Source organism: Balaenoptera ricei, chromosome 15 (assembly GCF_028023285.1).
Source record: "Balaenoptera ricei isolate mBalRic1 chromosome 15, mBalRic1.hap2, whole genome shotgun sequence".
Taxonomy (NCBI): Eukaryota; Metazoa; Chordata; class Mammalia; order Artiodactyla; family Balaenopteridae; genus Balaenoptera; species Balaenoptera ricei.
The window spans coordinates 84970438-84992298 of record NC_082653.1 but is presented as its reverse complement, the minus strand read 5'-3'; the positions used below and the strand labels follow the sequence as shown (position 1 = coordinate 84992298).

Sequence of the window (21861 nt, the reverse complement as noted above, 5' to 3'; positions counted from 1 at the left end):
AAACCTCCCTTGACCATCACCCCTCCCAAATCTCAGTCCCTTGGCAGGATTAATCACTTATTTAGTGTGTATCTTCCATAACTCTTTTATACAGTTATACATATTTACTTATTAAACAAATATGTATTGAGTACACAGTATATGCCAGGCTCTGTTTTAGGCACTGGGAACATAGCAATAAAACAGAAAAATCCCTGAACGTCATAGTTCACATTCTAGAGTGTACATACACATTTATAATTTTTTGTTTACCGAAATAGCATTATCTTATACATAATGGTTCTACATCTTGCTTTCTTTTTATTTTCCCCAAAATACGTCTTGGTGATCCTTCCACACCAATACGTATATATTTGCTATATCGTATTTACCTCATTATGTGCAATTCATTGTTTAGCTGAGCCATAACTCATCTGCCAGGGTCCCAAACTCTAGTGCCTACAGGGGATATGCAGGTAACAAATCAGTAAAGTGACAAAGTGGAGCAAGTGTGTTTTGTTCTAAGCAGAAGTAGCTATTTACACAGACCAAAGGATTGTTGACTTGAATTCCAGTGTTTTAAGAGTATTTGAAAACCTGGATTTTTATGACATAAATCAAATTTTTTAATGTTGGCAACTAATTCAAGATTTTAAAACACTATTCAGGCTAAGCACAACATACCTTCAGGACAAATCTAGCCTAAGGGCCACCAGTTTGCGACCTTTAATACAATGGTCCTATTACTAAACATTTAGGTTAATTTCACATTTTGCTATTACAAACTGTGCTGAAGTGAAAATACCTTCATGAACTTCATTACACACAAGTAGGTGTATTTTTCTAGGACAGCTACAGGAAGTAGAATTTCTGGGCCACAGAATATATAGGCATTTTTAATTTTAATAAATACTAAATTGCTCTTGCACTACAAATGTCTGAGAGAGCCTGTTTCTCCAAACCCTTGCCAACATTTGATAGATCGGCTTCTGCTTTTTTTTTTTTTTTTTTTTGGCCCCGCCATGAGACTTGTGGGATCTTAGGTCCCTGACCAGGGATTGAACCCCAGCCCACAGCACTCTGGACCGCCAGGGAATTCCCAGATCAGCTCCTTTAATATGTACATTCTGATGGGTTAAATGGCGTTTTATTTATTTATTTGCTCACTACACACTTATGTAGCACCTACTGGGTTCCAGGTACCGTTCTATTTAGTTTAAAATTTTAAAATATTTATCATTTAATCTTTATAGTAACTCTATGAGATAAGTACTATTATTAATATAATACCACTTTTATAGATGAGGAAATGGAGGCATAGAGAAGTTAAATAATTTTCCTTCAGGCCGTAGAGTTAAAAAGTATTAGAGCCACGATTCAAACTCAGGCCATTGGGCTAAAGAATCAGTGTGCTTAATTGCTGTGCTGGGCTGTCTTCACTACAGCTGGCTGGTTTCTAGTGATGTTGAACATCTTGTGTGTTTATTGGCCAATTGTCTATCCTCTATTGTGAACTGCTTACAATTATCCTTTGCCACTTTTATTTGTTTACCATTTTCTTGTTGCATTGTGGTACTTCTTTACATATATTATGTATTTGTTAGGGAACAGGCTAAGGTGCTTCTCTTAGTTCAGGCTCCCTAAGAGCAAACCCCAAGACAAGGATTTGGTATAAGTAGTTTGTTTGGGGAGAGATTCCCAAGAAACATGGTGAGGGATTGGGGGAGTGAGAGAAAAGAGAGGAAAGCCAGGAAGGCAGATGTTGATGAGTAGAGGGGGGCATGTGGGGCTCAGTCCCACTGGGGATCATCTGAGAGGCTCCACAGAGCACGCCTCAGAATTGTCCCGTGGAGGAGCAGCTACTTCTGGGACACTAATTCCCTGGTCCTTCTGGCCTGCCCACACAGAGGCCAGCCCAGCCCCACGTACAGAGGACACCTCAGGCAGACACTCAGGAAGCCATCCATCTCCACGGAGGGCTGTGGGGATACAGGTAGGGCACCTACAGTGTCTGCTCTGCTGTTATAACAGAGAGACCCCAAAACACAATGGTTTTATTAGGAAAGAAGTTTATTTCTTTCGCATGCGATAGTCCAGAGGTAGGGGGACAGTCCAGGCGTGGTAGGAGTTCCGCTCCAGGAGATGCACGCGATCACACAAAGACCCGGATCCTTCCTATCTTGTTGCTCCACCACTCGGTAAAAATTTCCAAACCTTCTCTGATTACAACACCCCTCAGGGACTTAGAATTTTTTTCACAGAGCACCTCAGCCAAAAGAAATATCTAATAATCCCATCTATTAAATAATTATCTCTGAACAACTTCATAAGTATTTGTGTCCAAACAACTTAGTGCCCCTTGCACACTGCACAGTTATCAAACTTTAAAAACAGGTTGAAAACCGCCATTCTCATTCCTGCTCCACATTCCAGCAGCACTTGCTTTCTAAATCCATCTTCACAAAGATGAGACGTCAGGAATTTCTCCATCTAACGGCTGAAAATGTAAACTAACTCAAGCTAGCATTTCATGTACAACACAGATGTTACTTTGTTTCCTCAAATTTTTAAGATATCCCATAGCATCCCCATGAGTTTGCTGTGGCACCACCCCCCCACCCCACACCCCCCCCCACCCCCCCGCCACCCGGCACTTTGGACACAGTATGGAGCCACAGGGCTAGGGTGTTGCCCTTACGCCAAGGTCACTACCTTCCAGCCCCTGAGTAGGGGAAAGAAGGAAAAGAAAGGCGGTTCACTTTCAAGGATGGAACTTTCCAGTTGCACTTAGCCTTTCCTGCTCAGCTCCAATTGGCCAGAACTTAGTCACATGGCCATACCTGGCTGCAAGGGGAGCTGGGAAATGTAGTCTCTGGTTGTACTGCTGTGTGTCTAGCTAACACTTGGAAGGTTGTTACTTCTAAAAGGAAGAAATAGAGAGAAATTATTCTGTATCTTATTCTAGATATTAATCCTTTGTCTATGATATAAATTCCAAATATTTTCTCCTACAGATCACATTTCTGTTAACTTTGTTTATGGTGTCTTTGTTATACAGAGATTTTAAATTCTGAAGTACTCACATTTATCAGCCTTTTCTTTTGTGGCTTTTGGGTTTTGTTTTGTTTTATTTTGTTTTGTTTTGGCCGCGCCCTGCAGTGGAAGCGTGGAGTCTTAACCACTGGGCCGCCAGGGAAGTACCAAGTGGCTTTTGTTTTTGTATCGTATTCAGCAAGGTATTCTTTATTTCTTTTTTAACTTTTAGGTGTACAGCAAAGCGATTCAGTTATACGTACACATGTATCTATTCTTTTTCAAATTCTTTTCCCATTTAGGTTGTTACATATTATTGAGCAGCGTTCCCTGTGCTATACGGTAGGTCCTTGTTGGTTATCCATTTTAAATATAGCAGTGTGTACATGTCAATCCCAAACTCCCAAAGCAAGGTATTCTCCAATATTACATACACCAAAAATAAAAAGGACACACACTCATACACACAAATATATTCTCCATTGTTTTCTTCTAGTTGATTTATACTTTTATCTCTGATTCATCTGGAGTTTCTTCCCCTGATGGCTGAGATCATTTCAGAAGGGAAAGGAAACATTTAAAGTGTGTAGCCAAGGCATTATGTATCTATATATCTTTCTCCATTTACAATGGAGTTACCTTCCAATAAACCCATTGTAAGTTGAAAATATCGTTAAGTTGAAAATGCATTTAGTACACCTAACGTACCAAACATCATAGCTTAGACTATCCTACCTTAAACGTGCTCAGAACACTTAACATTAACCTACAGTTGAGCAAAATCATCTAACACAAAGCCTATTTTATAATAGTATTGAATATCTCATGTAGTTTATTTAATACTGTAGTGAAAGTGAAAAACAATGGTTGTATGGGCACAGTATGGTTGTAAGCGTATCTGTTGTTTACCCTCATGATTGTGTGGCTGATTGGGAGCTGCAGCTCACTGCCACTGTCCAGCATCACAAGAGAGTGTTGTACCACATATCGCTAGCCCAGGAAAAGATCAAAATTCAAAATTCGAAGTATGATTTCTCTTGCACCATCATAAGTCAAACCATTTTAAGTCAGGACTGTTTGTATTAAATTCTCAACTACCTTACAACTCACCTTCCTGCTTTTCATGGCAATCTTCTGCACACGTTCCACATGGAACAGTGAACACTGGTGTTTCCTACCCAACATGTAAGCCACACACCTCCATGCATGCTCTTTGGGTACGACTGAACTACCCCCACCTCTAGGAGTGGGTCTTAATTGGTCTCAGCCAATCAGGATAATCCTATCCTCCTTATCACAGAAATTTTTCAAAACAAAAGCCAATGTCTGGAATGCATGACCAGCCTCTGGGATGCAAGTGAACCAATGAGAATGAAGCTAGGATTCCTTTCCAATGGTGTCTCCTCTCCCTGAGATTGACTAAAGATACTAAGGAGGAATCCTGTAGCTTCACTTCCTTTAACTTGTAACTATGAGGAAAGCCAGCCTGAGGATAAAGCCTACATACTGGAGAGGGCAGACCCAAGAGAGGCGCAGAGAAATGAAGTCAGAGCCCTGATCAAACTGTGCCTGAAGCCCACCCCACTTCTGGACCTCCTAGTTAGATGTCCCCTTTATTTTTTTAAACTATGTTGAGTTACATTTTCTGTAACTTGCAATTGAAGACATCCTAATCCTAACAGAAACAGGTAGTCACTCAGCTCTTTTTCCCCTACCTCATATTTTTCTCTTTAAACTCATTCAAAATGTTATAGAAATGTAGAAATAAACAGCGAAGAAAAAGAAAAAAAGAAAAGCAGTTATGTATTTTACTATCATAACTGCTACTTTATTATTGTGTGTTTCTATAAACATGAAAATGTGAACTTTATATTCGTTTAAAAGGTTTCCATAGCGGTAACCGTAGTGTCTAGACAATTTTTTAATTTTGCTTTTTATTTTTTAAAATTTATTTATTTATTTATTTATTTATTTATTATTTTTGGCTGTGTTGGGTCTTTGTTTCTGTGCGAGGGCTTTCTCTAGTTGCGGCGAGTGGGGGCCACTCTTCATAGCGGTGCGCGGGGCTCTCACTGTCGTGGCCTCTCTTGTTGCGGAGCACAGGATCCAGACGCGCAGGCTCAGTAGTTGTGGCTCACGGGTCTAGTTGCTCCGCGGCATGTGGGATCTTCCCAGACCAGGGCTCGAACCCGTGTGCCCTGCACTGGCAGGCAGATTCTCAACCAGTGCGCCACCAGGGAAGCCCTAATTTTGCTTTTTAAATTTAGTTTATCATAAATTCTTTTACTCTATCTAGATAATTTTAATTATTATTCAGGGATACAACATAATGAACTTAATCTTATCATTGGACATTTGTATTATTTCCTACTTTTCAGTATTATAGTTTTGCAAGTATTCATATTCATAGCTTTTATTTTTATTCAGTTGAATTATTTTCTCAGGACAAATATCTCAGTGGTCAGTCAGTTCCTGAAACTCATGTATTTCTGGCATTTTATTTTTTCCCTCTGTTCTTGAAAACCTCCAAGCATGAACCTTGACACTTGTATTTTTATAAATAGTAGAGGAGAATACACGCTACTTAAGCCTAAATCCAAAATTTTAATTCAAGTGTGATAGAAAGGATTGTATCACCCATGAAACATGTAGCAAAGAATCCATCTTTGGAGCATTCCTAGACCCTCCTGTCAACCCCTGAAACTGGACCTGTGGTATCAGTTTTTTACCTGCTACAAGATCGGTTGACAGGATCAACCACATTTTATACCGCCATCTCTTGTCCCCAAGGGAATGACTGAAGCAGTACTTTGGAAAGGGGATACGGGACTTCATAGCTACCCTTGCAAAGACAAATATAGCACATGATGCTTGTTTACAAACAGTGATTTATTGGTCAGGAGGAATTTTACAATGGAGAAAAAAAGAAAAAAAATATAAAGGAACATGACCAAAGTATTTTTGTTGGAGGACAAGCATTGGGTCTGTATTTGCTTACTATTGTATCCGTATCAACTATTTTAGTGCCTCGTTCATAGTAGATGCTCAGTAAAAATGTGTTAAATGAATGAAAGAAAAAGGATGAATTCTACCCAAAGGAAAATCTATATCCTGGATAGCAACCAAAACAAAAATTCTTCTGGCCAGTAGGTGGGGCCATAGAGTGTCACCATTAACCAGCTTGAAGCATTACATAGGTGTGGCCAACTTAATACTTTCCAATGGGCCTTTGCTTCCTTGATTGCTTCCCCTTAAGGTAACTGTGTTCAGCTCTCAGTTCAAAGGGATTGTCAGAGCAGAATCTCCATTTCCCGATCACTTCTGATCTTGTCTTAAGCCGGTGCCCTGTTCAGCTCTCTTCACCCCAAATGCTCTGTCACTCTGGGCACCAATACTGCAGTCCACTGTCAACTGTGGTATCTCTCAAAAGAGGGTATAAGAATAGCTATACTAAAAAATTATCCTTTGTTTATCTGAAATTCAAATTAACTGGGCGTTTCGTATTTTTATTTCCTAAATCTGGAGGGCCTATCTCCAGCTACCTATCTTAATGCCTTTCAACAGAGATTCTCATTTTCTACCCCAGTTGAGACCAAGAATTAGTTTTGCAGTTGGAATCTGGTCATCCCCTGGTTAGCAGTGTTGAGCAAAAGGAGAGTCCAGCCCTGGACATTGAGCTGGGGCTGAGCTGTCTCTGGCTGACCCTGAGACATTTTCAGAAAAGAGAAGCCACCTGACAACCCAAAAAAAAGGCAGACAAGCAAGAGATTACAGGCTGACTGATGGAGGATGGTCCCTCCCTTCATATAAAGTCTGCAGTTTGTTCTTCACTTGTTTGGTTTGTATGTTACACAGAAAGAGGCTGGAGAAAGACAAGGGACGATGTTGTGAATACTGTCTCAGAACAGTGGGGAAGAAATGAGGGGCACTTCTTGGTCAGGGTCCCAGAGTCATGACTTCCTGGTTAATGCTCTCGACACCAAGCAACTCAGGACTGACAGTGGGCTCTGTGAAGGGCAGACATGAGTGTCATCCCAGGAGGAAATTCAGAAGGAAAATTTTGGGTGGGAAGTCATGTAGGAGTTAAGAAGATGAGCGCAGGAATCAGGCTTCCTGGGCTCCAGTCCAAGATCCACCTCTTCTAGCTGTATGGTTTTTACTTAACCTCTGTGAGTCTGTTTCCTCATCAGTCAAGTAAGGATAAGAGACTCTACCTCAAAGCATTGTTGGGAGGCTTAAATGAGATAATGCATGTAAAGCACATTCAATCAACACTGGCCACTCCTACAGATGTTAACAAATGTGATCAATACAGGAGAACAAAGTGGGAAGTATTTCTGACCTCTGAAGAGGTTTGGGGCATCAGAGTTCTTTATGTTGCAAGTAACAGTAAGCCCAACTCAAATGGGATTAAACAACAAAGGAGATTTCTTGGCCTCTGTCACTGGAATATCCAGAGATGGTGCAGGCTTCAGGAATGGTTTGAATCAGCAGCTCAGTGACATCATCAAGGACAGAGGTTCTTATTGTCCCTCACTCTGTCCCTCACCCGAGTATCAGCTTCATCCTCAGACCACCTTTCCTTCTGGTGGTGGGATAGCTGCCAGCCACAGCTGGGGCTTCATGCTTCCACATTCACTTCCAGTGAGGGGAGAGTGGGAAGGTTTACCCTGGTGTTCCAAGTAGGAGTGCTGAGATTCACCCTGGCTGGCTTGAAGCAGAGGCTCACTCCTGCACCATGAAGGGCTGGGAAAATGGAGTGTGCCTTTTGGTGAGTTAAACAAGGCCCCCTGCTGAAGCTGCAGGGGAGATCAATTTCTCCCAAATCATATGAGCTGCTCAGGGGAGAGGAAGCTTCCAGACAGAGATCTGGGTAATACTAGAAAGGGCATGGATGCTGGGTAGGCACTCAGTAAGTGGGTATCTAATAAGTTGTATCTGGAATGATGGGCACAATAAGTAAAAAATGTTCCCCCAATGAAGAGTGAGCCCAGGATGAAAGAAGTTGCCACAGTGAAAACGTGGGATGAGTGGGGCGTGGCAGGAGCTCGTGGTGGACGCCCTTCGTCTCCCAGACTCAAAGGCAAATATATTAATAAAATTCCTTCCTGGCAAGCCGTCTCCTGGTGTAGGTTCAAGAAAATGTGTATTCAAAGGAAGAGGGAGGAAATTCTAGCCACAAAGCTGCAATGTCACAGTTCTGCAAGGTCACCCAGAACGGATGCAATTCCTTAGGAAGAGCAAAAGGCATAAAGAGAGAAGAGGCAGAGGCTCTCCAGCATCACGGGGTGGCAGGAAAAGAGGGGCTGGCAAAGACAGCCAAGTTAGGCTGGTCCACCAAGAGGGCTGCCACGGAAGCCAAAGGAAGAAGTGTTCTCTAATCTCTCCAGGGGGGGCTCCAACAGGCGAGGCGAATGGGAGGCCCTGGAATGAGCGTCCCACAGATGTGAAGAAACGTCCCTGCGGAAGCGAGGTGCCCCCTATCCTGGCACAGGTTCTGGCGGCCCCTCCGGTCCCCTGAGCTACCACAGCAACTCCTCTTGCTACAGATGGCACGTTGCGGGCTAGGAGCTCCAGATCCGCAGGATTAACAGCTTACAAACTGCAGCCTGGAGAAGGCGGATCCGGATCCTGCCGTGTTGCGAAGCAGTCCTGAACATTAGCCCGAAGCCAGGGGACCGGAGGGAGAGGCGCCTGGGATACACAGAGTTTGTTGTTTGTCACACACACAACACAGCGAGGTTGTGCAGCACCCTGACCGTCCCACACTGATGGTGCTCCCAGGAGTGGAGCAGGGCGCCGAGGGGAGTTGTGCAGCTGAGAGGAGCTCACACTGCCCCCACGGTCAGCTGTGCCAAACGCAGCCTCCTTCGTTTCCCCGTAGCTGGACCGAGCTTGGCTCCCATGGCCCGGGTTCTAGTGGGGCTGTGAGTCTGCTCCTCCAAGCCTCCCTCCTTGCCCACTGCTCCAATTCTTACTTCTTTTGGGTGTGAAAGAGGCTCACTCTATGGTTTATGGTGTAAACCATAAACTTTTACAATAATTTTTTTTTCCCCTTCCAAAATCCCCAACTTGACACCAAAAAAAAAAAAAAGTTTGTATTTCAGAACTTGATCTTTCACCAGACACACTAAAGTCCACTAAAGAGGCTGAAAGACCAAAAGGTGCTCTTTTAAGACTAAATCTCCCCATCACACACACACACCCCAAGTTCCCATCTAAAGCTACCTTGACGACTGGGGGAAGAGCAACAGGTATAAGGGATAAGCAGGGCGACTTCTCCAAATCTCAAACTATTCTCCACCACATTTATTTAAGGACAGGTGCTGTCTTATTCCTGGCGGGACTGGAGATGGTTTACATAGACATACAAAACAAGATAAAATAACTTTCAAGTGAGTAGAGGGGAAACAAGACAAAGGGGAAATGAACATAAGAAAGACAAGGTGCACCAGTGGGTGGATCTCACTTCCGTCGTGGAAGCAGGGGTGCCAGGAGAGGCTCCTACCAGCCCTTGGCTCACAGACCAGCTCTACATGCAACTCAGGCCAAGGCTTGTGCCGGGGGCTGAGCAGAGAGTCAGTCCTGCCTGGACCCGGACGTGACAGCTACTTTGTTCTTCGCTGTTGTCGTGCTAACGCTTCCTGTGACACGGTGGTGGGATTTACAGTGCCCAATGCTGCTCATCACAACACACTCCTCTCCAAAGAGCACCCCCAACGAACCCTATCCTTAATGCACACCAGATCCATGGTCAAGTAAGCCCCCAACTTTTACCCTGTTTACTGCTAAGCCAACTCTCCTACTACCTTGTTGGATTGAAACGACTGTGGCAACCAACATCCCGACTCTGGAGGCTGAGTCCCCACCCACCATCTTCCCCAGCATCCCAACATTTGCAGGCTGGGTGGGAAGATGAGTGTCTTTATCTGTGGTAGGGACAATGCCAGGTGCTCACCACCGGGCTTCCTCTTCCTGGGCACAAGGGAAGGTGACATCTCCCAGGCTCCTTTGAAGTTTGTTCTGGGCATTGAAAAGCAGGCAGAAGAAATGTAGGTCACTTCTAGACCATGCCCTGAAAACATTCCCGGACAACCCTCTGGCAATCTCTTCCCCTTCTATAATGACTTCTACAGAAGTGACCACATGTTTACGATGTCGGCATCACAAGATAGAAGGATCTAGAACCCTGCGTCTTTTCCTGGAGGTAGCCCCCACCGCCAACCCAGGAAAGCCACCCAACCCATGCCAGACTGTGACGTAGGCAATAAATAAAACTTTATTATGTTAAGCCACTGAGACTGCAGGTCGTTTGGTACCACAGCCAACATGCATCACCCTGACTAATACACTAGCCAAGTTGATGACCCCATGCCAGTCATCAAAATTCCATTATGACACTGGTCAACTTCAGCTCTCATGTCACAGGGATGGACAATCATCTGGACCAACCCTTCCATCCCCTCAGTAGGCTGTTGCCTATTCCCCTGCCTTTGTTACCCAAGGTCCTAAGGATACAGTGCAGATACACTCAGAGGCTTTGGGTAGGAGTACATGACATGACTGCAAGATATCAATGCCCAGTTCGGACTCTGTGTCCTCAGTCCTGAGTGGCTGGATGTGTCAGGGTAGACTTGGCATGGAGAGAGGAAGACACAAGCCAATTTTAAACTGATGTCTGGGTCTTCGCAATCAATCTCTGTTTGCCCACATTTGCTCTCCTTGGCCAAGGCCACTTACCTAGCTCTTAACACATCCTGAGTGAAGAGCCTTTTAACCATATTCTGATGAAACTTCACTACAGCAATGCATAAGTTTGCTAGGGCTGCGTTAAAAATACCACAGACTGGGTGGCTCAAACAATAGGGATTAATTTTCACACAGATTTCAAGATCTGAGATCAAGGTGTTGGTAGGGTTGGTTTCTCCTGAAGCCTCTGTCCTTGGTGCTGTGTCCTCACATGGTCTTTCCTCTGTGCACATGAATCCCTCGTTGTCTCTTTGTGTCCAAATGTCCACTTCTTATAGAGACACCAGTCAGATTGGGTTAGGGGCCACCCTAACAGCCTTATTTTAATTTAATCACTTCTTTAAAGATTTATCTGCAAATACAGTCGCATTTTGAGGTACAGGGGTTAGGAATTCGACATATGAACTTGAGGGGACACAATTCAGCCATAACAAACAAGATTCATTTTGTGGTGTTCGCAGTCATATTTCTGTGGATTATTTAAGGAGAAAAAAGCATCTTCTTATGGGGGAAGTCAGATCAACTACAATATACTCTTAACAGGGCACCAGGGTTGGGCTGGATGTTTCCAAAGTTTGCTGGAAGAAAAAAATTAGGAGAAAATCTGTACAACCTTGGGTTTGGTGATGGGTTTCTAGATACAGCACCAAAAGCATAATCTCCCCCCTGCAAATTTAATAAACTGGACTTTACTCAAATTTAAAATTTGGCTCTGTGAATAACACTGTTAAGAGAATTAAAATACAAATTACCCACTGGAGAAAATATTTGTAAATCACATAACAGGTGAAGGACTTGTATCCAAAATACACACCAAAAAACTCTTTAAAACTCAACAAAAGTTTTAAACAGACAAAATATCTGAACAGACACCTCACCACAGAAGATACAAAGATGGCAGATAAGCATATGAAAAGATGTTCAACATCATTTGACGTTAGGAAGAAGCAAATTAAAATATCAATGAGATACCACTGTATACCTACTAGGGCTAAAATCCAAAATAACCTTTACAATACCAACTGCCTATAAGGATGTGAAGCAACAGGAACTCTCATTCACTGATGGTGGAAGGCGAAATGGTACAGTCACTTCGGAGACAGTTTGACAAAGCTAAAGTCTGTCTTACCATATGATACAGCAATCGTTTGTATTTATGTACAACTCCTAGATATTTACCCAACTGATTTATGTCTACACAAAAACCTGTATGTGAATGTTTATAGTAGATTTACTAATAATCGCCCAAAACTGGAAGCAACAAAGATGTCCTTCATAGGTGAATGGATGGTGATCCATCCAATGGAATGATGTACAAAAGTAAAAAGGAATGAGCTATCAAGACACAAAAACATGGATGAATCTTAAATGCATATTACTAAATGAAAAAAGCCAGTCTAAAATGGCTGTTTGATTCCATTTATATGACAATCTGAAAAAGGCAAAACTAAAGAGACAGTAAAGAGATCAGTGGTTGCCAGTGGACTAAGGGAGCAGGATTGATCAAGCACAGGGGATATTTTAGGGCAGTGAAACTCCTATATGCTATAGTAATGGTGGACACATGACATTAATCATGTGTCAAAATCCATGGAAAGTTATAGCACAAAGAGTGAACCTTAATGTACGCAAATTTAAAAAATCATTTAGGAAGTTAGGGCATCCCAAGATGAAATACAGAATGCGACCCCTCCAAAATCAAACTGTATTACAAATGTATGAAATAAACTCAATGAAGGGAATGAGGGGAAAAGATGCTGACCTAACTAACTTGGGAACTGAGTGGAGACTATATGACTAAAGGTGCAGAAGCAAGGACACCTCAGTAGGAATGAGCACATCCAGTGCCAGATCTTAGTTTCTAATATCATTCTTCAAGAAAAGAAACCAGAGCTCCTCGGAGAAATGGCTGATTCTAGGGGTGGGATGAGCCTGGCCTGCGTTGTAGTACCAGAAAATAAGACAGTGTAAAACACACATATGATTTGAGCAACAAAATAAATAATGTAGGACTGGATTATGAAACAAAGTATAGGGGGCTTGCCTGGTGGCACCGTGGTTAAGAACCCGCCTGCCAATGCCGGGGACACAGGTTCGATCCCTGGTTCGGGAAGATCCCACATGCTGCAGAGCAACTAAGCCCGTGCGCCACGACTACTGAGCCTACGCTCTGGAGCCCATGAGCCATAACTACTGAGCCCATGTGCCACAACTACTGAAGCCCGCACGCCTAGAGCCCGTGCTCCGCAACAAGAGAAGCCACTGCAGTGAGAAGCCCGTGCACCGCAACGGAGAGTAGCCCCCGCTCACCGCAACTAGAGAAAGCCCACATGCAGCAAGGAAGATCCAACTCAGCCAAAAAAATAAATAAATAAATAAAATAAATTAAAAAAAAAAAAGAAACAAAGTGTAGAATAAAATATCCATGAGTCAAATGATTGAAAAAATCAATAGAGGAGAAGAGACATGTCTCCTATGCAGAAGAATCCCAAATAATTTATGTAGAGCATAACTCCCCAACTTTAAGTGACTTCCAAAGAAGGCAGTATGCAGGGGTGGGTGAGGAAGAGCTGTACAGGGGAGAAACCTGACAAACGGGACCTCAGTCAGGTGATCAAGGTTAACAGCATGTAAATCACATTGATAGCATGTTCCCTTGATACGATGTGATGGGAATCGCATTTTGCTTCTCTGGTCTTCCTCCCCAAAACCCACAACCAGTCTAACTATGAGAAAAATATCAGGCATACCCAAGTGAGGAACATTCTGCGGAACAGCTGACCAATCCTCTTCAAAACTGTCAAGGTTAAAAAAAAAAAAAAAAGTACTAAAGAACATATTTAATGAATCTCTTATGAGCTATTTCCAAAAACAAACAAACAAAAACCTGTCAAGGTAATCAAAACCAAGGAAACTGCCACAGATTGGAGGGACCCAAAGAGACATGACAACTAAATGTGGCATCTTGGATGGGATCCTGGGACGGATAAAGCACATTAGGTGAAAACTAAGGAAATCTGAATTAGCTGATAATAGTGGATCAATTTTAGTTCATCAGTTTTGACAAATGTAACATGTAACTAATGTAAGATGTCAGCAATAGGGGACACTGAATATGGGGTATACGGGCACTGTACCATTTTTGAAATTTTTCTGTGAATCTAAAACTACTCTAAAATGTAAAGTTTCTTTTTTAAGTGGTTTGTGACTTTGGGGAACACAACTGAATTGTCAGAAGAACCTAATAATACTGGATATAATAATAATCACGGTACTTACCATGTGCCATACTGAGGCCCATCCTTGAGATTCTCTTAAGATTACTAAGGGCAGTGGCTTCCCTGGTGGTGCAGTGTTTGAGAATCCGCCTGCCAATGCAGGGGACATGGGTTCGATCGCTGGTCCGGGAAGATCCAACATTCTGAATAAATAAGATAAATTTATTAAAAAAAAAAAAGATTACTAACGGCAACCTTGGGGAGAGAATGCACTTCCTTCCGTTTGAGGCATACAGCATGGCTTTATTTATTTATTTTTGGCTGTGTTGGGTCTTCGTTGCTGCGCACGGGCTTTCTCTAGTTGCCGCAGGCGGGGGCTACTCTTTGTTGCGGTGCGCGGGCTTCTCATTGCGGTGGCTTCTCTTGTTGCGTAGCACAGGCTCTAGGCGCGCAGGGTTCAGTAGTTGTGGCACACGGGCTCAGTAGTTGTGGCTCACGGGCTCTAGAGCGCGGGCTCAGTAGTTGTGGCGCACGGGCTTAGTTGCTCCGCGGCATGTGGGATCTTCCCGGACCGGGGCTTGAACCCATGTCCCCCGCACTGGCAGGTGGATTCTTACCCACTGTGCCACCAGGGAAGCCCAAGGTTTTATTCATATATTCATTCATTTTACAAATATTTATTGAGCACCTGCTACGCAGCCAGCACTGTTTTAGGTACTACAGGTACAGCAATGAACAAAACAGACGGAAATCCCTGCTCTCCTGGGGCTTGCACTTGAATGGGTAGAGACAGACAATAAAAAAGTTAAATCAACAGGCCACACAGCAGGTCAGTTGGTGAGAGTGCTATGGGGCAGGGAAAACAGAAAGCAGGGGACAGAAGGAGTGCTAGGGGACCACTCACAGAACAGGAGACACCTGAACAGATTCTAAGGGGAAGGGGGAGGGGCACGTGCAGACATATGAAGGAAAACAATCTAGGCAGAGGGAAGAGCTAGTGCAAAGGCCCTGAGGTGGGAACATGCCTGGCCTGAGCACAGAGGGAGACAGCAAAGTGTAGTGTAGCAGGGGGAAAGCCAGGGATGTGCGAGGGGCCTGACTGGGTGGGGTCCTGCCGGCCATTGTGAGGAATTCGTGCTGGGCTGGGTTTTGAGCAGAAGAGTGACACGATCTAACTTCAATTCAACAGATCATTCTGGCTGTTACATTGACAATAGAGTGCTGGGGGCAAGGGAAGACCAGTGAGGAGGCTGAGGAACCAGTCCCGGAGAGGGATGACGGCGGCTTGGACCAGGATGGCAGCAGAGGAAGTGGAGAGAAGCAGGTAGGTTCTGGTTATCATTTTAAAGTCCAAGATAGAGTCCATAGGATTTGCTGATGTTTGAATTTGGGATGTAAAATAAAGAGAGGAGTCGAGGGTGCCTGCCCTTTTCAGCAGCACCCGCCAAGGGTCTCCAGAGGTTCCTTCCTCCACACCTACAGACATCCCCCTCCCTGACTCCCACGAAACCCTGGAAACCTGGGCCTGGCCTCCCCCCACCTGTTGGCACACCCACAGCTTGGCTGGACCTTCTGAGATTGGGGTGGGAAATGCCCAGGACACATTGTGAGCCTACTGGGACATGCTGGGCAAAAGAAGGTGGAACCCGGAGGAGCATGGAGAAAGTATCTAGGCTTGGGGGGCAGAGATGTACATTCATCTGCGGTCAGTTCTACAGGACCACGAGTCTCCCTGAGGGCTCAGGTAGAGGAGGGCAGAGATGGTCAAACACCATCTCAGCCACTCATGAGCTTGTGTGGCCCTGGACAAGTCACTTAACTCTCTGAAGCTCTGTTTTCTCCTCTCTGAACTGGGGCTAACAATTCTTTGTTGGGAGAGTCGTGACCATCACATGAGATAACAAATATATGACAATTGCTGGCACATGATGGTGTCTGACTCAGTGTGTGTTACTTTCCCATCCTACGTAAGTTACAGGGTTTAGGAGTGTACCCCTCAAGTAATTCAAGTTTCTAAAAGTCACCTTTATCGAGGTATAATTTATAAACAAGAAACTGCATACATTTAAAGCGTACAGTTCAGTGAGTTTTGACAGGCACATCCCTGCCAAATTACCACCACAATCAAAATACAGAACATTTCCATCTTCTCCAGAAGTTTTCTCACGCCCCTTTGCAATTCATCCTTGCCTCTACCTCGGCCCCAGAAATCACTCATCTGCTTTCCGATGTTATAGGTCAGCTTGTATGTTATAGATTTCAATATAAATGGAATCATAGAGCCTTTCATTACCAGCTTCTTTCATCATGGAGCTTTTGAGGTTCATCCTTGTTGTTGATTGTATCAGTAGTTCATTTCTCTTTATTACTGAGTAGCATTCCATTGTAGAGATAGACCACAATCTGTGTCTCTATTCGCCAGTAGATGGGTATTAAGATTGTTTCCAGTTTTGGGCTGTGTGAATAGTGCTGCTATAAATATTCATGTCCAAGTCTTTTTTTAAAAATTTATTTTATTGAAGTAGAGTTGATTTACAATGTTGTGTTAATTTCTGCTGTACAGCAAAGTGATTCAGTTTGCTGTATAGCAGAATATATATATACATATATATATATATATATATATATATATATATATATATATATACACATACATATACACACTCTTTTTCATATTCTTTTCCATTATGGTTTATCACAGGATATTGAATACAGTTCCCTGTGCTATACAGTAGGACCTTGTTTATCCATTCCATATATAATAGTTTGCATCTGCTCATCCCAAACTCCCACTCCATCCCCCCACCCCCCTCCCCCTTGACAACTACCAATTTGCTCTCTATGTCTGTGAGTCTGTTTCTGTCTCTTCGACAAGTTCATTTGTGTCATATTTTAGATTCATATTTTGATATACTTAGATCACATATCAGTGATATCATATGGTATTTGTCTTTCTGTTTCTGACTTACTTCACTTAGTATGATAATCTCTAGGTCCATCCATGTTGCTGCAAATGGCATTATTTCATTCTTTTTTATGGCCGAGTAGTATTCCATCACATATATGTACCACTTCTTCCTTATCCATTCATCTGTCGATGGATTCATGTCCAAGTCTGTGTGTGGGCATATGCTTTCATTTCTCTTGGGTAAATCCATACCTAGGAGAGGGATGGGTGGGTCATTTGAAAAGCGTTTAGTATGTTTAGCTTTTTAAGAAACTGCCAAACAGTATTCCATAATGGTTGTACCATTTTACATTCCCATCAGTGGTGTCAGGTAACTTAATTTTGTACCATATAGACTTTGTTAGTCAAGAGGACAAAAGAGCAGCCCAAGTAAATCAGCCATGTGACTGCCCTGGTTTATGTCCAATTACCATGCAGCACAACAGTTACGCAGCCTAACAGGCATTCAGAGTTGTGCTTGAAGACGTACTCAATTACAACATCAGTCACTCTTCCACCAGGCTCTGGGGACACTCTTGTTCACTCACGGTTATTTTTTTTTCCAATGAGGATATACTGTAAGCTTCCTAGCAGAGTTTATGATGTACATGAGACTAGAGTACACATATATACACTTCTCTCTCTCTCTCTCTCTCTCTCTCACACACACACACATACACACACACACACACACAGTAACTTGGAGCACCTTTGGGTAAAGCAAACTCTAGAAAACATCCAGTTCAATCATGGTGACCTATTAAGAGTATCTTCTAATCTGTCTGATCCCCATTCCCCACATCCTGAGAAAAGGATTTAAAAATAAACTTTTAATTTTAGAACAGTTTTAGGTTTGCAGAAAGTTGGGAAGACAGTACAGAGTTCCCTCTTACCCTGCACCCAATGCCCCCTATTGCTGTCATCTTACATTACTATGGTCGATTTGTCACCCCTAATGAACTGATACTGACCCATTATTATTAGCTAATTCAGATTTCCTTAACTTTTCACCTAACGTGCTTTCTCCGTCCCAGGATCCCATGTTGCATCTAGTCATCAGGTCTCCTTAGCCTCCTCCAGTCTGTAACAGTTTCTCATACTTTTCTTGTTTTTGATGACCCTGACCATTTTGAAGAGATAGGCATTTTCAGAATGTCTCTCAATTTGGGTTTGCCTGAAGTTTTTCTCGTAGTCAGACTGATGATGGGTTTTGCGGAGGAAGTCCACAGAGGCAAAGTGCCATTCCCATCACATCAAATAAAGGGTCCGTGCTATCAACCTGATTTTTCCCTGCTGGTGGTGACCTTGATCACCTGACTGAGGTCATGTTCGTCGGGTTTCTCCACTGCAAAATACTGTCTCCCCACCCTTGCATCTGTCCTCTTTGGAAAGAAGTCACTACGCTCAGCCCACACTTAAGGGTGGGGGGTTCCGTTCCACCTCCTTAAGGAGAAATAGCCGTCTAAATTATCTGGAATTCTTCTGCACAGGAGATATGTCTCTTTTCCTCACTTATTTATTTAATCAATTGTTTATATCAGTGTAAACTTGCGGATATTTATTTTATACTTTGGGTTGTAACCCAACACTATGTTATTTACTTTTTTGCTCAAATTGTTCCAGTTTTGGCCACAGGGAACCCTTTCCTTCAGCTCCTGTGTCCCTTTGACAAACCCCATCGTGTGAGTGTGTGTGTGTGTGTGTGTGTGTCTGTGTGTGTGTTTAGCACTTCCTTACTCTCCAGCACTAGAATATGCTCCAGGCTCACCTTGTATATTTCCTGCCCCAGCCCTCGAATCAGTCATTTCTCCAGGGAGCCCGGGCTCCTTTTACTGGGCAATGATATTAGAAATCAAGATCTGGCACTGGATGTGCTCATTGCTGCTGGGATGTCCTTGCTTCTAAGCCTTCTCAGCTGACAGAGCAAGCAAACTGATGTGCAGGTACTAACCTATGCATATGCGCGTATCTGTAAATATCTCTCTGTGTATCCATCTGCTGCAATAGTAGGCTAAGCATGAGTTCATACTGCTGTTCCTGACTCTAATCCAGTGCCTCACGGGTCATTCTAGCTTTTCCCCTTTGCTCATCTGTAATCTCCCACTCCAACAGGGAGAAACCTGGCTCCCACGATCCACTGACTTAACTGTTCAGTGCCAGTGTGCATGTACAGTGTGATTTCAGAACTGTCAACCTGCACCCCTGTAGGGAACAACTTTACCAACTAGAACACAGTGTTATGCACAGTTCCTTTTGCCTTTCGTTTTACAGACCCTGCTCGTTTCCAAAATTACTTAGGTCAGCATCTTTTCTCCCATCCAAACCTCTTTTTCTGGACTGGGTCTCCCCTTCTCCTGCCAATAAACCTGGCCTATGGGGCTCCGGCGGTGGTGTCCTCTGTGGGGACTGGATCTCCATGCCCCAGTGAGTCTCATCAGTCCCCTGTGCCATCACCCCACCCCCAAACAGCCCAGCTGAATCCTCTTGACCCACCTGCCAAGCTCTGTGAACTCAAGGGTGGACCTGGCCCCAGGCCCAGCTCCAGTCAGTCTTCACACCTGCCTGAGGACCACTGCGCATCCCCCAGGACCCTACAGCAGGGGCCGGCCACTCTGGGCCCTGGCCAAGCTGTCCAACCATCCCGCTGGTCCACCTGGTAACCGGGGCCTTCTCGGGTTACTCAGAGGATCACTTTGCCTTAGAAACTCCAGCTGTCACCTCGGACGCATCAGTAACCGATGCCAAGGCCCTGAGCAGCAGAGGGCCGGCAACAAGCAAGTGTCCCCAGGTGTCCCGCGAGCACTGTGCTCTGTCACTGCAGCCACTGCCGTCACCGGGGAGGAAGGTGAGCAAACCTGGAGGGAGGTGGGGGACCCAGTACTCGGGGATGGGCAGCCCTGGGATGCCTCCCTCTCGTAAGCCCTGTTGGGAGCCTGGAGTCCTGTTCCCAGGGGAAGATGAGGGAGGAGAGTGACCCAGACGGGGGGCTCTGCATGGGTGAGAGAGGGCTTTGGTCAACCTGCAGGGCTGCGGACGCACTGGAGGGCTGGACACAGCTCCAAAGCCCGGCAGGGTTCGCTTGCTGGCAGCCTCTTTGGTTCTGCAGGCCCCCCAGGCCGGGTGTAGGTGTGCTGGGAGTTGCCTGCTCTGGCCTCTGATAGGCAGCCCTGCCACAGGTCGCTGGTCAGAATAGGTGTGCACAGTTTCCAGCCGCGCCTCTTTGATCGTGGAGGAGCTGACTGCTTCTCTCGTGGTACAAGAACTGATCTCAGGCCCTTCCAAGACACGGGGATGCCCCCACCCCGCCTGGGCCCAGTGGACCCAGGAGTCCAGTGATGCCACCATGTGACAGAGTAAGTGTCCCTGAGGATCCATGGTGGCACCACTGCCTGCGGAAGAGGACCAGGGCCCCTGGGGTGGGCTCGGGAGTGAGCCTGCCAGCCTCGGGGTATGGCAGCTTCCACCCCACCAAGTGTGAGCAGTTCTCACACCGTGCACTCTGGTGGCAGGTGACACAGGTTCTCACTGAATGTCACTCAGGGACATTTCCTCCCAGTCCATGATGCTCTTGGAACCTTGGACCTCCTCCCTGCCCCCAACGGTTCTAAGAAGTTTCCCCAGGTGTCCTGGGAGAGGCCAGCTCCTGGGAGAGGGAGCCAGTGGGAGGATGACACCCATAGTGTGGGTGGAGGGCCCTCCAAACATCTTCGGAGGGCTGAGGGGTACCGAGACCAGGGCCTTCAAAATCCAGCCCTCAGAGGTTCTTCTAAGCCAGCATCAAGAAGTCCTCAGAACTATGGACTCCTACCCAGAAAACTAAGCCTCACCTATGACGTGTCACCCTCGCCTCCCCATGATGTGTTTGTGTCTCCAGCCCACACAATCATCTGCTTTTGGAGGATAGAGTCACCTCCCCTACCCCGAGCCTGTCCTAAGGCCAGGAGCCCAGAGACCCCGAATCAGCCATATCATGCTTCCTCAAGGAGGGCAATTCAAAGGGCAAATAACCCCCAAAGTCAGTAGGAATTTGTGAGCTCATACCACTGGGAAGTCCTTTTGTCCCGTGCAAGTTGGTGAATCAGGCACAACTGGATCCAAGAGTTCCGACAATATCCTAAGAACTCATCCTCCACATGGAGGCAGAGAGGAAGAAGTAGAGACTCAGACTAGCACAGGCCTTGAGTCTTTGAGCGGCATGCAGCCCAGCGTGCAGTCTCTCTTGCTCTCCAGCTGCTCGGACACCACTGCCATGCCAGCCACCAACCAGGGCTGGCCCGAGGACTTCGGCTTCCGGCTGGGCGGCTCGGGTCCCTGCTTCGTCCTGGAGGTGGCCGAAGGGAGCAGCGCACACACCGGGGGTCTGCGGCCCGGGGACCAGATCCTGGAGGTGGAGGGGCTGGCCGTGGGCGGCCTGAGCCGCGAGCGCCTCGTGCGCCTGGCCCGGCGCTGCCCGCGGGTGCCGCCCAGCCTGGGCGTGCTCTCCGGCCCCGATGGCGGCGCCGGCGCGGGATCCGGCTGTGCACCCCTGACCACAGCCTCGCGGGCCCCTCGATCCGGCCGCGGCCTCTCCCTGGGCCGAGAGCTGCTAAGACTGACCGGCCGCAAACGCCCCGACGCCGTGCACCGAGAGCGCAGGCGCAAGGCCCAGGAGTTCAGCCGCAAGGTAGGGCGCCCAGGGCAGAACGGGGCGGGGCCCTAGGAGGAGGGACGGTCTGGGGGTGGGGCTCTAGGGACTATTGTTCTGGGGGGCGGGCACTGTGGGCGGGGCACGTCAGGGGCTTGATTTGTGGGAGTTGCTTTTCTTTATTTATTGAGGTAATACGGCTGCACAGCTCAGTAAATCTCACCTAGGCATACACCCTTGTAACTACCACCCTGATCCACCTGTAGATTAATAGAATACAGACAGTAATAGAATGCAGAACATAGAATGAT

At 45.5% G+C, this 21861-nt stretch overlaps 1 protein-coding gene and 1 long non-coding RNA gene across 4 annotated transcripts in view; one reads left to right on the top strand and one right to left on the bottom strand.

The window, feature by feature from the left end:
- Window positions 1-21861, top strand: part of GRID2IP (Grid2 interacting protein) — a 59559-nt gene that overhangs the window by 1209 nt on the left and 36489 nt on the right. For 2 of the 3 annotated variants that reach the window (XM_059896218.1, XM_059896217.1), the window contains exon 2: window positions 15169-15303. In XM_059896218.1, coding sequence (XP_059752201.1) covers window positions 15169-15303 — 135 coding nt within the window. Of the gene's footprint in view, window positions 1-15168; window positions 15304-20597; window positions 21590-21861 lie in introns of those variants that run through there. The other variant, XM_059896223.1, reaches the window with a different exon arrangement.
- LOC132348602 (uncharacterized) lies at window positions 10274-21574 on the bottom strand. Its single transcript, XR_009497504.1, has 5 exons — window positions 20968-21574; window positions 16949-17139; window positions 14041-14182; window positions 13512-13558; window positions 10274-11339 (listed from the first exon to the last, which is right to left on the bottom strand). It is a non-coding gene; the product is annotated as an uncharacterized LOC132348602 (long non-coding RNA).